The 17,634-nt window shown below is 40.3% G+C and overlaps 1 protein-coding gene across 3 annotated transcripts in view; it reads right to left on the minus strand.

Moving 5' to 3' along the window:
• Adamts3 (ADAM metallopeptidase with thrombospondin type 1 motif 3) overlaps positions 1–17,634 on the minus strand; it is a 207,834-nt gene that overhangs the window by 31,925 nt on the left and 158,275 nt on the right. For all 3 annotated transcript variants that reach the window (XM_040747375.1, XM_040747374.1, XM_040747373.1), the window contains exons 5-10: positions 15,770–15,969; positions 5,537–5,620; positions 2,568–2,724; positions 1,805–1,910; positions 1,279–1,422; positions 618–750 (exon numbers count right to left, since the gene is read on the minus strand). In XM_040747375.1, coding sequence (XP_040603309.1) covers positions 618–750; positions 1,279–1,422; positions 1,805–1,910; positions 2,568–2,724; positions 5,537–5,620; positions 15,770–15,969 — 824 coding nt within the window. The remainder of the gene's footprint in view (positions 1–617; positions 751–1,278; positions 1,423–1,804; positions 1,911–2,567; positions 2,725–5,536; positions 5,621–15,769; positions 15,970–17,634) is intronic.

Raw genomic sequence — 17,634 nt, forward strand, 5'->3', positions numbered from 1 at the left:
TGTGAATATCAGGCTAATCATTTTCTATAGCCACAAAGATACGGACACCGGCCATCAAGCCAAAGAAAGGCTCAATGACATCTCTGAAGGAAAGAAACAGCAGAGGAGGAATGGGACAGAAGGCCATGAGCTGGAGAGCATCCATCAGTCCAGCTCACTCCCCGTTGCCCAGGTGCGAAGACCTCCGCAGTCTTGCTCTTTCACCCTAAAAGCAAAAGACTTATAATCTTTCTGCCCCTGCTTCTGTAATATGTATGTGTTTGTATCTGTTCTGTGTGTGTGCGCACGTGCACACACACACAAACATCTGTAACAATAGCTTTTAATTTAAAAAGCTATAAACTTGAATAAGTAAGGAGGGGTATTTGAGAGCTTCTGGAGGGTTAAAAGAGGAGGAGGCAATAATGTAATAATTAGAATAATGAGAGCCTATGATCTATCTTCCCCCTTGTCTCTCTTGAGGATTAATTAAGGCTATCTGCTCAATCCTCAGAGCAAATACAAGATAACCATAGACATTTTCACACTTGTATCAGTGAGTGTGTAAGGCCCACCCAAAAGGAGCTACACAAACAGACTTCAAGACGAGACATCTAATTTGACAGCAGGGCACATACCGCAGTGCACATTTTGTAGCCAACACCAAAATCGAAACGGCATTGCTCATCCATGGAGTAATTTATTCCAGGAAGTTCTGGGAGTTTGGGCCAATCATGTTCAAAGGGGTCATCAAGGAGACAGTCATAGGAACTGCAGGGAGGAAAACATTAAGGACATTTAAACTCTCACTGTTGAAATCAGGTCTAAAGGGAAAAAGGACTCCTAGCTCAAATACTCCGGGGTTCTGTCAGCTCATAGAGCAGGTTCCAAGAAACATAGTTTTAAGGGTTTTGGCTTTATTCAACTCATCTTTCATCTTTACTAATTCCGGGAAAGTTCATCAAGCACAACTCTGGGACATAAGAATGATGTGGCAGCTGTATTCATGTCACTAAGTGAATCTCTATGAACTGCGGCAGGGTTAACACCTGCACAGGAGGTTTTCAGGGTATGAGTAGGGTTAAAAGCAGGAACCCATACAAGAACCCTCCATCCTCAGCTCATGTCCGACCCTCAGTCACAAGGAATCTACCCCAGGGAAACCCCATCCCAGACAGAACTACACTTAAGCTCACGGCTTATTCCATTGTATGACACTATAGAAACTTTTGGGTTAACACCTCTGATATCATGTGTGCAGCCTATGCAGCAGGGCATGACATGCAGCGAGGCACATACTGGATATATCTCTTCAGTTCCTGGCCACTGCATCTGGACCAGTGGTAGCGATGGAAGGCAGCTTGTACCAGGGGCGCCATGACGCTGCCCATGGCAGTCTCATCCCCACACCTGTTGCCTTGCCCGTCATGCTCCATTCCCAACCTAGAACACAAAGGAGACCTCGTGGGTAATAACTTCAAGGCCATGACTCGGACTTATTTTCTTTCCTCACAACACATGATGCGAAAGACTTGTTTTTGAAAGTCAACACAGCTTCCTTGGAGACACCACAGACACTGATATTGAGAGTAGTATAATGAGATGGTTTTCTCAGCCTACAGCCATAAAAGGCATGGAACTGCTTGACCAGACAGAATCACTCATTGAATCTCAGCTCATAACCCTTCACTTTCTGCAGCTCCTCACTCTTGGCAAAGGACGAGAACTCACACTGGCATGCATTTTTGCTTAAAGTATGAACGACAGTGGAAAAGCAGAGAGAAAAAAAACCTGTTTTTCTATCTAGCTGTCAGCAGTAACTTACACATGGCCAGTTTCATGGGCTACAACAAAAGCAGATGAAAACCCATCTTCATGATTCAGGGTGCAACTTCTCACTGGGTGACACATGCCTGTGACTGGAGCGTATCCTGTAGACAATGGCAATCACTTTTATTTCCATTATATATACAAAAAGCTCATTGTAATTAGTACTGGGTATTTGCTTAGCAAAAAGAAAAAATAGCAGTGTTCCTATAAACAGTGGCAACATTATTTCTCTGTTATCAGTAAGCCATATTCTCTTGGGAGAGTACCGCCTGGGGCTACCATTCTGTTCTGGCTACCATCTCAGCCTTGTCTTTCTGTAAATGGCCCTTCATATCTTGGTTCTAGTGGAGGAAGCCAGAAATCCCACCACTGTGGAAAAGAAAAGCATTGGTCCTTCTCCACGCTCTACACCAGCGTTTATTAGCTAAATGGAAGCTGACTTTGGAAGACAGATTGCTGGCAGGAGCCCTTCTCATTCTGAGCAGTTAGTGGAAATCACACTACATCCCTTCCATACCCCAAATGTACAATCATTATTTTAAAGGCAAGCATAATTTATTATGGTGTTTAAGTGGCATTTAACATTGTGGATTCTGCAAAAAGTCACAGGAAGAAATAGAGGGAAAAATGTATACTTGGCTGGTGGATAGTGGAAAGTGGGCGGAGATATGGACATCTGCACAACCTGCTTGACTTGGGATTTCTTTTGAAAACCCAGGCCATTGATTTTTTTTTCTTCTACAAAGCAACAGTAATACCTTGCATTCCGGCAGGCCCAAAGTCTTGCCTGGTTAAGAATATGGCATGATCATGGTGTTCAGCGTGGTTGGGATCAGGTTTTTGCTGTTGGCAAGCCCAGCGGCACACATTCTCCAGGCTCCTGGATGGGTTCCCCCTTTCTATGAGGCTGATGGACTAAAAGGAAAGAATATGGTAAACATACTTTTTGTGATTTTTGATCTGGGGATAATATTTCAACAAGGATTCAGAAATTCTAAAACGTGTAAGGACCCACTGAGGAGGTTCCACGCTACCTGTGTGAAAATCCACGGACACATGCATAGTGATGTTTGAGTCAGGATGTGCCACTATGAAGTGACTGGATATTAATCATTTGGAGAGTTTTAGAAGTCTAAAATATTTATCAATTCTATTCAAATTTTAGATTTCACACATTACAGACAAACACACTGGGAAAGGTTCTTGGATGAGACTTTTTCCAGAGATACAAAAGTCAAAGTTAAGAATTTTGTGTGACTGTAAAACTAAGTAATAGCGGAGAGACTACATTAATAGCCCCTACCTGATAAGATTGATGACTACCTTATGACATCCTAGAACCTTCATCCAGTGACTGATGGAAGCAGAGACAGATACTCATAGCTAACCACTGAACTGACCCCCCTGGAACCCAGTGACAGAAATGGAGGAGTGATGAGCAAAGGGGTCAAGACTGTGCTGGTGAAACCCACAAAGACAGCTGACTGGACAAGGGGGAACTCTTGAACCCCAGACTGACGGGTAAGAGACCAACAGGGGACTGATCCAGACCCCATGAATGTAGTGTCAGTGATGGGGGCCTCAGAAATCTCTGGGGCCTTGGGTAGTAGATTAGTGTTCACCATGGCGTACAAATGAACTTTGGGAGCCCATTCCACATGGAGGGATGCTCTCTCAGCCTGGACACGTGGGGAAGGGCCTAGGGTCCTGTCCTGGATGAAATGACAGACTCTGGAGATGCCCCCAAGGAGGGCCTCACCCTCCCTGGGGAATGATGTGGGGATTGGGCTGGGGTGGGGCTGGTGGAGGGAGAAGCGGGTAGCTGGGATTGACATTTGAAGCATGCATGTTTCTAATTTAAATAAAAAATAGTTGAAAAAAAGAGTTTTGTGTGTTCTTTCAGTCCAGAGATAATCAGTATGTTGGAGGAAAATAAATTCTTTCAAGATTTGGCAAGACTGGTCAAACATTAGTGTACAGGGCACAGTCAAATTAAATTAGCTTCCCCATGGAGGGGAAAATAGCATTTTAACCCCATGAAATGACAGGATTTGGTCTCTTATTATCAGTGGATATGATATATAAACATAGCTGGTAGCTAGGTAGATAGATTGTGTGTGTGTGTGTGTGTGTGTGTGTGTGTGTGTGTGTGTTAAGGTCACACTGTGGTTTGGAGTTAAAAAGCCCATTCTTTAAGAACATGGAGTTTCTTCTTTCCAGAGTATTTTTAACAGAAAGAGAAATTAAATTTGGAATCCCAAATGAATTCTTAATTGACTAAAGAGCCCAGCATTTTGTTAAATTTCAGAAGTGCTATGATCAGTGTTTACATTTTTTTTTTTGGTTTTATGAGACAAGGTTTCTCTGTATTGTTTTGGAGCCTGTCCTGGAACTCGCTTTGTAAACCAGGCTGACCTCGAACTCACAGAGGTCCGCCTGCCTCTGCCTCCCAAGGGCTGGGATTAAAGGCATGTGCCACCAACGTCTGGCCAATGTTTACATTCTTAATAAACTTAGTTTGCTCTGTTATACGCTATTCATACACCACATGATTTAATAACCAACTGAAGGTCATTGAGATGTCCAGCTGGGGTTAGTTTGCTCCTCTGTAATGACACAAAGTATGTTAGATTTTAAGAGAAGGTAACGCTCAGGGACATCTGTCTATAGATAATGATATGAGGATGATAGATACTTGAGGAAATGCAAACATATGGAGGCTTATGGTTTCCCACATGCAAAAGTTCACTAGCATCTCCTAATCAGGGGGATTAACTATGGGAGGCACTCATCGTTTTACACAAAATTCTTTCCAAGGACATGGTCACATCTAGTATCAATATATATAGGTTTCTAATTATATGGCAAGAATGGCTACTGTATACATTTTGATTCACCTTTGTTTTCAAAAGGATTAAAGCTTCCTTAACTGAAAAAATAACCAGAGTGCTTCATGTTTAAATATATCCACTTGAAACATTGTTTTAAACAAATCAATTGTGTATTCCAAACGCTCTCAGAGTAACTTCCACATAAATGGAAACTACACATAGACACAGTGAATGGATATACAGGTCATCAACCTGATGGTAATAGGCTAAGGAGATTTTCTTTACTCTTAATGCCATCCGTTCATGGTCACTTACTCGTTCTGTCACCTAAAATTGTGATAACTGAGGGTCGGGTGTAGCTTAGTTGGTAGAGTGCTGGTCTAGCATGCAAGAGATTCTTCATCCAATCTCAGCAGAGTATACACTGGATACATTAGTGCATTCCTATAGTCCCAACACTTAGGAAGCAGAATTAAGAGGGTCAGGAGTTCACGGTCATCCTTGACCTCATAGGAAGTTTGAGGCCAACCTGGACTATATGAGACCTGTCTTTAACAAAACGTTACTTCCTGGGCATTGGTGGTTAACGCCTTTAATCCCAGCATTCGGGAGGCAGAGGTAGGTGGATCTCTGTGAGGCCAGCCTAGTCTACAAAGCGAGTTCCATGACAGCCTCCAAAACAATACAGAGAAACCCTGTCTTGAAAAACAAAAACAAAAAACAAACAAACAAGAAAGTTGCTCTAATTTTGAAATCTCTTGCAATTCTAGATTTCTTCTCCCCAGCTTGGTATAACCATGAGTTTATATAAGATTGAGATTAGTTATGCAACTCAATCTTCTACTGGCTAACCCAGTCTCTAGTGATCACAGCCCACACATTTTAAGACATTTTACCTTTGCATAACCAAGCATAATCATTCGCACCAGGACCACATTTATATGCACTCCAAGGGACTCATCGTGGTAGATTTCATTTACCTGGAGACAAAACAGAAAGTTGCTACAATAAAGGCAATGAAGCAGGTTTCAAGAGACACATGTAACATTAAGAGATCAGCCATGCCAATCACAAGTACTCTAGTCAGACTGTCAACTTACATTATTTTTAAATTTAGGTGAAGCTGATCTCCAAATTGGAGTAACTTACCTTTTGTTTTGGAGCACTCCCTAGATACATTAATTACTGATTTTTTTGTAAACTACAGAGAAAATGAATATAGACATGATAAGAGGCTTACTAAATAAATCGTGTACACACGCAGATTCACATTCTCACATGTGTCTACACATAACATTCACCTAAAGCAAATACAAGAATATGACTCTAGTGATTTTCTGGCCTCCTATTGGTGGCCACATCACAATGGAAGAAAAAAGACAGCCTCAGGCATGTGCTATTGTGGTTGAGGGATTTCTGTGTAGAAGCTGTAGTGGACTATCTGTGGGTCAGCAAGTAGATGGCTTTCTCACTGTCTCCCAGAATAGAGCTGCTGGGTTCAGACTGTTCAGAATTAGTATAAGACAGATGTTTTTCAGAATATACATTATCAAAGTGACAGTACAAGTACATATCAGAGATGTCTGTCCTGGATTCAACTCTGAGGAGCTTAATTGAGTCTCATCTCATTATTTCACTTTTAAAATTAGCCTAGAATCTCCCTGAATGATTTTGTGTACTTTAGTAGTACAACTATTGGAATTAAAGCAATAGTAGGTCACAGGTCAACTCGGTTTTATTCAGAGGAGGAAGATGAAGCCTGTAAACCTTAAGCAATGAGCAAACTACACAGTGAGTTACTGGCAGACAGGAATCTAAAGTACACTGTAATAATATCTTCTGATTAAGCTACTGCAAAGTGAGTGTAAAGAAAATCTGTCCAACTTGGCAAATGTGAGCAGGAATGACAAAGGCAGGGTTACCAGGCTAGATTCCAATTACTAGTTAGTCCCCAGAACAAGACTCTAAACTTCTAACAGAAACTAAGAGAGGGATGGATGCTAACCACAATTTCACTTGAGATCCAGGACATTTGGACGGTAGGCATAGAAAAATGTAAAAGCTGCAGAGAAAAGTATAATGCCATAGAAGTAAGGTCTGAAAATACAGAAAATTCTTCCACCAGGAAACTCTGACTTGCCACACTAACCAAGAAACAGGCCAAGAAATCTCTATTTAGATGTTTCGAGATTCTAGCATAACGGTATGGAACAACTTCAACATTGTAGACCTTTAATGAAGACTGACAGATGGCATGCTGCATAGGCAAATTGAACTTACCATTTACAAAGCTACCAAGATGGACATGAAAGGTCAGTCTAAGCTAGAACATGCTAAAAAAGGGAAAGCATAATCTAGTGAGAAAAGTTTTATGGTTCCTTTAAGTGAACAAATGCATGTATATATTCAAGTGTTTGTAAACATTTTTGTACACACATGTATGCATATGCATAGGTTAGATCCAGCTTGAGAGCTGTAGAATATAAGCTAAGATGAAAATAAAACAGTGGTGAACCCTTACATTACACAGGACTCGTGGCCAGGTTGTCACATTCTAGGCTAAAGGACATCTGAAGAATTAATCTCATTGTGTGCTGACATGTAAGAGAGGTGGGCAACAAACACAATGGTATTTAAGGAATAATAGAGAGCAAAGAACCCAGAAAATGTGTCATAGAAAGAATGATTGGGGAGATGTAGTGATTAAAGACACTGGTCATTAATTGTCTCAGATCATCATTGATCAATCCCTTGATGCATAGCATTTCTTCATTTCTCTGCTCCAATCAAATGAGCAATATAAAAATTACTATCTCATCATCTTGTGAGAAGAATTAAAGACTTGACTCATTTTGGCAAAATGCTCAGAGTTAGGACCAACACTGAGGGCAGGGCCTTTTAAAGGGTATCTCATCAACAGAAGTGGAAAGAAAAATCCACAAAGGCTAAAAAGCCGTGAGAGGGAAGAAATAATAAATTTGTATACCACGTCTACAGAAAATAAAACTCAATTCACTCCTTTCTATCAGAGGGGTCATTTCCAATCCAACATAAAGCAAGCTGAATGCTAGACAAAGGCACTGATACCTATGGCCCATTTTGTCACAAGTCAATTCTTCCATTACACCATATTACATCCTGCCTACTTGGAAGATAAATTATCTGGTTAAAAAAACATTCTTAATGTTACAGTTCCAATGAAAGTACCAATCAAAAGCCAGATATGTCACTGATACTCGCATCCAGAGACTCACAGACATTCCAACAGATTTCTTGTAAGGCAGCTGTTCCCCATTAGAGGCATGGCACAGAAGGAGGCTGTGCTTAGTTGAATGGGAATGAGGTATAAAATGCCTTTGGTCCTCTTTGCAAAAGGGAAAAGTAATGCTGCCACCAAACAAAAGTGATGGATACAAATCTTGAAGAAAAAGTGGGTTAATTTCTGGAGAAGAGGAAATGATGGGGTTAGGAGACATAGTCATGACTGCTACAGAAAGCAGCCGCAGTGAAAAACCTTAGAACGATGGTTCTCAACATGTGGATTGTGACCCCTTTGGAGTTGAATGACAGTTTCACAGGGATAGCCCATGAGCATCAGAAAACACAGATATTTACATTGTGATTCATAACAGTAGCAAAATTACAGCTATGAAATAGCAATGAAAAGAACTTTATGGTTGGGGGTCACCACAACATGAGGAACTGTATTAAAGGTCACAACATTTGAAAGGCTGAGAATCACTGCCTTAGAGTCACAAAGTGAAGAAAGGGTGGTAACAATGGCATGCACCTTGTGACAAGTGAGGTAGGACTACATTCTTACAGTCAATGAATTTAAAAATCAACATAGTACCAATAAAGTATAATGGTAACAATCTTTAATGCCAACAGCAACAGTATCAAGCTGAGTAAAAGGGCACCATTTTAACAGTTAAATTAACTTTCACCAGGAATAAAAAAGATATATAATTTAACAAAAGTCACTATCATGCCAGGCTAATTGGATAGCAGGCTGCTTTACTGAAAAAATCAATTATGGGATAGGATCATTTAAAATTCCTACTATATTATCACAGGTTAAAAGTAGCCAAAACAGGTCACATGTTCAAAGCCCTGGACTCTGGTTCCAGGGTTTCCACAATAAGCCAGGGGACTTTAGGATGCTTAGCTAACCACTCTGCATCTCAAGTTTCTTGTTGTCAAATTGTAATCATAGTTGCCCTGCCAGACTCATAGACAGATTGTTCAAATCAAGCAAAATGGCATAGAACTATCCTCTGAAGAATGTCAAATCCTTTATTCCCAACCACATGGATAGAGTGAAGTTTTGAAAACCCATGGTCACAATTCACCTTTTCTCAAGAAAATAAAATGGCCCATTGTACTTCTAAGGGAATTTCAAGATGCTTCCATTTGAATTAGTTACATATCAACCAAATGTAGGATGCAATTTAAAAACCATGCAGAAAATTATGGACGGTGTAGTTTTTCTCAGGATCTGCCAGCAGATGGCACTGTGCACTCTTGAGATCGGAGAAGGACAAGCTAGATGCTGCCCCCTACGCCTTGGAGCACCTACATCCCAACTGGGTTGTCCTCAGCCTTCCCATGTTTACCCACAAATAAAACAGCTCCCACTAAGTTAAACAGAAACTTAAAAATAGCATGAGGAAAATCCCGTTTTAATGACTATTTGACTCTTAAAAGCAAAGCAAAATATTGCAAAACTCTTTTTGTAAAGAAAAGAGTTGTATAGCTTTTAGTGACAAAGAAAGCATATTTCCCAAAGGAAAAGCATCACTGCCAAACTCCACACACAATACCTAACATCATGTACACCTTTCCAGATGGCAGACATTGTTTTACATACTTTAACCTGTGCTGATTCAAGGAATCCTTGACATTACTCTCAGGGATATTATCATCTCTCTACAGCTAAGGAAATTGAGACTGAGAGTTGTTAAGTAATTTGCCCAATGTCACACGATCCTAGAACAAGCCAAGGATGCGAATCTGGGCAGTTTGATCCTACAGTCAACAGATTTAAACATTTTACCACACTACCAAACCCATAAATCAAGACACTGCTGAACAGATTTCATTTTAGAATAATAGCAGTTCACACCTCTGAGATTACAAATATTCCATGGAATTATACCAGAAGAGGTAATACAATGTTCATTTGCTTCAGTTACCTTCTTCCAAATGAATTTTAAAGAAAGGAGGAGCAGCATTCTAGATTTATAACAAATAACAATTTCCTTTTCACTAATATAATGCTGTACTAAAAGTACTGGGGAAAATAAAGAGCAGATAGAATAAATTAGCCGAAAATGTGAATAAGAAAAACCAGTGGGATTTGTAGTCAGTGTACTGGACATTAAAAAAAAACATTAAGTATGGACGTTGCTGTAAGTCATGCATTTGACACATGTGATGCTGATCAAAATGTCATCAATAGTGCCAGCCTACTGGGCTCTGGACAAGGAGGTTCAATGAGAAGTTCAGGGTTGAGCCCAGAGTCTTCATTAAATGACCTCAAAGAAGGGGTAAACAGAATATTAATTCAAATTTCAGATGGCCTTGACTTTGATCAGGTTGCCAATGATATAAAGAGGGCAAAAAGGCAAAGATCCAAACAAGCATCTCTTTCCTTGAAAAGAAAATTCCTTCCAGGTTTGTTCCCAGTCAGGACAATTTCTCCAGGGCATTCCCCTGGCAGGACAGCCTGATCCCTCTGTCTGACTAGGTGATGAACAGTTCTGTCTGGCTTCAACAAAGAGACACGTCAGGTGAATTGGGTCTCGAGAGGCAGTGTGGTGGAGTGGTTAAGACCTTGGGCTCTGTCACTTACCTGCCTAGATAATTAGCTATATGACCCTGGGTGTGTCATTTCATCATCTGTACCTCAGTTTCCCCAGATGTAAAAGTGAATTACCACAGTACTGTGTTCACAGAATCATTGAAAGGAATACATATGTTCATATGTGAACAGTGATTAAAATCGTACTTGGCTTTCATAAATATAAAAGAATGTTAGGCATAATTAGTACAATTCTCCCAGGAAAGCAAATAAACAGTAGACCTATGTGAATTTTTAGAGAGACCTTTGGATGGCAAGACAGCCAAGGGTATCCCTGACTGAACATAAAATTTTGAATTGATCTATGAAAAACTATCACTGCAATTGCCTCTCATACAACGCACATTCCAAACGAACACACACCTAACTTGTCTTCTGCATTCCATATCTGGAGTGTTCCTGGTACCCAGGGGTCCTTTGAGGAAGTCAATTTTTCTCTCACCTGTAGAATTATGTAAGACTATAACTGTCTACGCTCTTAACAAACTTTGACAAGCACCCAAAGTCCTCAGAGTGGGGACCTGAATAATAAATGAGTTTGCGTCTTCTTTGATCAGACATGTATTCTAATGGGAAATATACCAGCTAAAAACATGGAAGCTATAAACGTGAGAAGAAATGAATGGGTTGTAGATGGGGTTCAGTGATAGAGAGTATGTGTGGAATGGAATGCAGAGGACTCTGGGTTTGAGTCCCTGGATTGAAAAAAGTGGCAGGGGGGATAAGCTCACTTTGTGATCGCTGGTGTTATTGGCCAAGCCTCACCTCCCTCCTTTTCAGTTCCTATTTACGTAATGGCTGTGGATGGATCTTCTAAGTGAAACAATATATTTTAATACCATTTTTTGAGTCTACCTGTTACAATTAACAAGCTATTGGAAGGAGTTTGGTTTTATTAGCTTCCTGGGGATTTAACATGATTGAATCTTAGGAAAGACTAGAAATGCTGGCTAAATAAATGCCTAGAGTACTGTTGTGAATTTCAACAGAAGAAACGGATATTAGATATTAACCCAAAATGAAAACTGTTGCAGGACCCATTAAGGACTCATGAACACATATACCCCCAGATAAATCTATATCCAGAAGTTATCCCTAAGTAACCATTGATAAAGTTCATGTGCTAACACTTACTCATTCATTATGCTTTGTAAGAGCCAGAGTGGGGTGGGGATTTAAGAAAGAGAAGAGGCTTGCATTATCTTTTAGGTGTTCACTCATGAACAGCCAATTTCAACAGGCATGTGTGTGTACATCTGTATTGTGTGTACAGATGCATTTGTGTGTGCAGGTGCATGTGTATGTGTGCAGGTGCATGTGTGTGTATACAGATATATGTGTATACGTACAGGTGCATGTGTGTGTGTACAGGTGCATGTGTGTGTACAGATGCATGTGTGTATACAGATGCATGTGAGTGTGCAGGTGCATGTGTGAGTACAGATGCATGTGTGTATACAGGTGCATATGTGTATACAGGTGCATGTATGTGTATGTGTGCATGTGTGTGTACAGACACGTGTGCACATATGTGTGTTCAGGATGTATGTGTATGTACAGATGCATGTGTGTGTATAGATGCATATGTGTGTACAGGTACATTGTATGTGTATAAGTGCATGTGTGTGTGCAGGTGCATGTGTGTACAGATGTATGTGTGTGTATAAGTGCATGTGTGTGTACAAGTGCATGTGTGTGTACAAGTGCATGTGTGTGTACAGGTGCATGTGTGAGTATACAGACACATATATGTGTACTGGTGCATGTGTGTGTATGTACAGATGCATGTGTGTGTACAGGTGCATGTGTCTGTACAGATGTGTGTGTGTACAGGTGCATGTGTGTGTGTATATAGACACATTTGTATGTGCATGGGTGCATGTGTATGTACAGATGCATGTGTGTGTACAGGTGTATGTGTGAGTATACAGACACATGTGTGTGTACAGGTGCATGTGTGTGTATGGGTGCACGTGTGTGTATAGATGTATGTGTATGTGTACAGACATGTGTATGTGTATAGGTGCATATGTGTGTGTACAGAAACCTGTGTGTGTGCATGTGCATGTGTGTGTACAGGCACATGTGTATGTACATATATGCATATGTACAGATGCATGTGTATGTGTATGGGTGCATATATGTGTGTGTACAGAAACGTGTGTGCATGCAGGCACATGTGTGTATGTGTACAGATACACGTGTGTGTGCAGACATGTGTGTGCATGCAGATGCATGTGTGTATGTGTACAAGTGCATGTATGTGTACAGACACATGTGTATGTGTACTGACACATGTTTATGTGTATGGGTGTGTGTGTATAGACACATGTGTATGTACAGACACATGTGTGTGTATACAGGTGCATGTGTGTTTATATACATGTGTGTGCAGGTGTGTGTATGTACATATCATATGTGTGTGTACAGATGCATGTGTATGTGTATGGGTGCATATGTGTGTGTGCAGAAACATGTGTGTGTGTGCAGGTGCATGTGTGTATGTCTACAGATGTGTGTGTGTGTGTACAGATACATGTGTGTATGTATAGACACGTGTGTGTACAGATGCATTTGTATGTGTATGGGTGCATATGTGTGTGTGCAGAAACGTGTGTGTGTACAGGTACATGTGTGTATGTCTACAGATGTGTGTGTGTACAGACACGTGTGTGTATATATAGACATATGTGTGTGTACAGGTGTATGCGTATATATACATGTGTGTGCAGGTGTATGTACATATCATGTGTGTGTACAGATGCATGTGTATGTGCACAGGTGCACATGCATATGAAGCTTAAAAATCAGTTTCTTCTTCTATGTTTCTCCACCTTACTTTAAGACAGGGCATCTCACTGGGCCTGAAGCTTATCAACTAGTCAGACTTGACAGTCAATGAGCTCCCAGGACACTTCCGCCTCTGATTTCAAAGCAAAGTACAAACTCTAGAACGCTACTTTCCGGACCAAAGTTTTAACGTAAAGACTTTCATATAAAATCCACACCTTAGCATATTATTCTTTCCACATTCATTAAGATCACTGTTGACTGTATAATCAATGTCCCTATTCAAAGGTTTTGCTCTCTCCTTCCCTCCTTGCATTTTTCCTCCCTCCATTAAGATGAGCAGAGCACAGCAACTCCTCTCCATGTGGAAAGTTTTACAACAAAATCTTTCTACGGGCAATGTCTAACCATTGCTAAGTCTCATCTCCATACTATGTAAATGCTACAACAAGAACTACATCTCAGACATGAATCTATCAACTTTTTCAGTGTATTTTAAAACAGTCTATACCATCATCCTTTGTGGATTTCCTAGTGAGGATTTCCACATAGTAACCAATAGGCATATTTCTACTAAATGTCATGGAATCTCATGCCAACTTTGAAATTCCTTTAACACACACACACACACTTTAATCATTGTAGCTTATTTGTTTATGATTCCAAATTTGAATAGATTTCACAAAATATTTCTAAATGAACCTATAATGACTGATGACTTTCTTATGTGTTTAGTTTACCTAATAAAATTATAGTTCACCTACAATCACTAGATTTTTAAATCATTGGCCCTAAAAATATGGGAACAGGAAATGTATTTGTTCCAAACTAAATTCCCATGTTTTCCACTCTTTTCCCATTCTCAGGTTTCAGCTTCTGTTCATATCTTCACAAATATCTCCTTGCACAATATGGAATTCAGCAGTCTTGCTTAGCTGTCCAAATCCCCCACCACAGAGCCATGAGAATTCTGATGCTAAGATTTGACCTGTACTCTGTGGCTTGTTGTGTAATTTGTACGTGCTCCATGGCATAGCTTCAAGGGCCACATAATTCAATCCAACTTACCCCCAAAATAGCCTTGTTTCCCTCTACCATTACTCCCTCTTCTAGGAAATTCTGCAAATCAGCAGCTGAGGGAAGAGTTATGAGATCAGATAACATCACTTTAAGCCACTGCACTGGCCTTGAGTTTGGATGCAGAGCACACCTTCAAAACCTCACAGAGTTGTGGAATATGTGTGATTTTAGAAACTGGCATCTCAACGAATAAACACTATTTAACAGGATTAAATATTGTTGTGCATAAAACAATTATTAATGAAATTTAGCATTTTCATCATTAATATATATCTTCATAGTTAAATGAAATACACTACACATGAAAAAAGTAAATGGCATAGGTACCAAAAGAAATAAAATCAAGCATCAGAAAGCAGAAAGAGGGCAGAGAGTTAGGCAACAAAGCTACAAGTTCAATATATTGTGTGTTATAGAATGGCCTGGGATAAAATACATGAAAGGATGCCACTGTTTCAGTTATCTCTCAGAAGTAGGTGGCTTGGATGTGTTATCATTGGTTATTTCTCAGCAATGTAAAATCATCCATCCTCTCAGGGACGGAGCAATGCTGGGAAGAACCTTATTTAACTACCCAGAGCAAGTTGGCAGACTTCAGTGTACTAATTGTCCCTCAAACAAAATGAAAATCAAACCCATGATATAATTCCATTCAACATGGCTTCTAAAATACATGATTTTTTTTTACTTGGCTGTTGTGGGATATTTTGATGGTACTCTGACATTCCTGAGACTGCCCAATAAAGTTATACCTTGAATCAGGGAGTAGAGACAGAAACTAGCTCACTGGAATTGGTCATAGAGAAGCCAACAATTTGGATAGAGAAGATGCAGAGGAAGGAGAGTGCAGGGACTAGAGTCTGAGTTTCCTCTTGGTTCTAGAACAAGGAAAGAGATGTGTTTCCTGCCATTTTTCAGGCTGAAAAGAAAGGTTAGCTAGTTGCTGCCCAGCCTTTCTGAGCTAGCGGATTTTTACTCCTGAGTCTTATTGCTAAATAGAACCATAGAGACTCAATTTAAACCTATACCTTGTGGCTGAGGCAGAGCCTGGGCAGCTGGATGGGAAGCCCAGCTAGGCCACTCAGGGCAGGGCACGGACTGAGTGGCTGTGGGGTGGCAGATGATATCAAACTATCAGTAGATTCATGTGCAGCTAAATCAACAGGAAAATATCACTTGGTAACAAGCGAAACCAGTAGATTGAGCAAAAGGAACTTTCATTTCATGCTTCCTTTGACTGAATTCTTGTACTTCAGAGGTAGAGATCAGAATCTGAATTCAACACTGTTTTGCCCAGGCCTTGAGTGAGGTTCTTCTACCAGTGCCCAGAGGACACTAAGCAAGCAAGAGCTGTGATTGAAATGACCAAAAGCCTCAGGAAGGAGTCACTACTCACAATGTTCATCAGGGTGAGGAGGTAGTTTTGGACATGCTCTTTGCCATGGAAACGGACCACAGAGTCATCCACTCCCAGAAGCACCTCGATGTTGTAATCCTTCTCTCCCGAGTGTCTGCGGCGCCTCATTGTCTCATTCAGCTGCTGGCCAATGTTACTGTAAACTGTGCCTAGATCATCAAGGCCTTCCACATCCGACTCTATTAAGAGACAAAAGGAACCCAGGCATTTCAGTTTCCCCAATGGGCCTTCCAGTACTTTCTTAGAAAGATATCTTTTCAGGGGCCTCACTACAATCCAAATCATTGGCATATTGCTTCCATTTTGTTCAGTAAATAATAGGCATGTATTCAACACTCACAGGAATATACAATAGTATAATGTATAGACAATGAACCACTGTATCAAACTGAATAGTCATAAGAGTGGTTAATCTCTTCCTTGCTGCATCCTAGGATGGAAAAAAGGTAACAAGGAATAGCATGGAAGCCAGTTACAGAATCAATCAATAAGGACTTTAAATAAATGCCATGTGCCACCACATTAACCTTGGTTAATCCACCATCCTATGATCATATGGTGTTGAATTTATGCTACATAAACTTAAATCACTCTCACCAGTGGCCTTAATTTAAAAATCAACTTCTGTTGTATTTATGATAACGATTACTGGCCATGTTGTTACGAGTGACATGGTTAATATATTGCTTTGTATGCTGCAGTCTGGTTGTCTGGTGAATGTGGCTATGGAACAAGTAGACAGACCCATGGTACAGTCAATTGATACTATAGTTCTCCACATTTGGCTGGTCTCTCATCCTACAGCAGGTAAAATCCATTGCTGTATGACTGAATTTGTGAGACATTAAAGTAAGGGATCAATCAGTAAATGACTTGGAGAAAAATACAATTATAAGCACAATTTACTTTTACTTGTATCAAAAAAGTGTTTCATCCTCTAAATGGACATTTCAAATATAGATAATACAAACACAGATGAAGGAAGGAATGAAGCAGGCACTGTTTGCATTTAATAACCTAAATTCTCCATCTTTAGTGAAGAAATGTTTTGGTGAATTAAAACATGAAAATATAAGTTGGATACTAACACCATTCAACTACTGGCATAAAAAAACACCTGAACGCTATGTTCATTTCCATTTCAAGTCCATAAAACCCAGAAAGAAATTTATTCTATAAAGTGCCTTGATGTCTAAAACAAGCTTGACAGAACCAAGACTGATTCACACTTTATATAGAGGTTTACTGAATGCTGTGTTGAGGCATATGAGCCATCTGAATCAGAGTCTTTACATGAATGAATAGGCATTTTCTTCCCCACCTTTGTGGTTTTAGTGGAGTTGCAGGAAAGTATGTCTCTTGGCCAAGAAGGCTGATGACCAAGCTTTAGCCTCATGGGATTAGAGGCATGGAAGTACATACCCTGCTCACACCTCTTCAACCTCTCACAAATATAGTAAAACACCCAGCCCTGCCCAACACGTACTGGAATAAGCTATGCTTATGACTAGTTTGTTTAAAAGATATACTGTACTCTGCTTTGACCCAAGCCCAGTTCCTCATTCATTAGCTGGGGACTTTCTCCTCACTGAGAACTCACTGGCTCTGCGCTATAAAAATAACTCTCACCATCATCCACATCAAACAGAAAGCTTCCTTCAAAAGTTGCTTTTCAAGAGCTGTGGACTCATAGTGAGGCTGGAAACTACACCTGCACACAGCTTTGCTATTCAAACTCGTCTCTCTACACACTTGACAATGGGAGAGGTGATAGCGAGAGAATGGACAGGACCACTCATGGATTAGCTCTCAGTTCTAAAAATGTCTTCTTTGCAGGGTTGTCA

This window comes from Mesocricetus auratus, unplaced genomic scaffold (genome assembly GCF_017639785.1).
Source record: "Mesocricetus auratus isolate SY011 unplaced genomic scaffold, BCM_Maur_2.0 Super-Scaffold_100006, whole genome shotgun sequence".
Classification (NCBI taxonomy): Eukaryota; Metazoa; Chordata; class Mammalia; order Rodentia; family Cricetidae; genus Mesocricetus; species Mesocricetus auratus.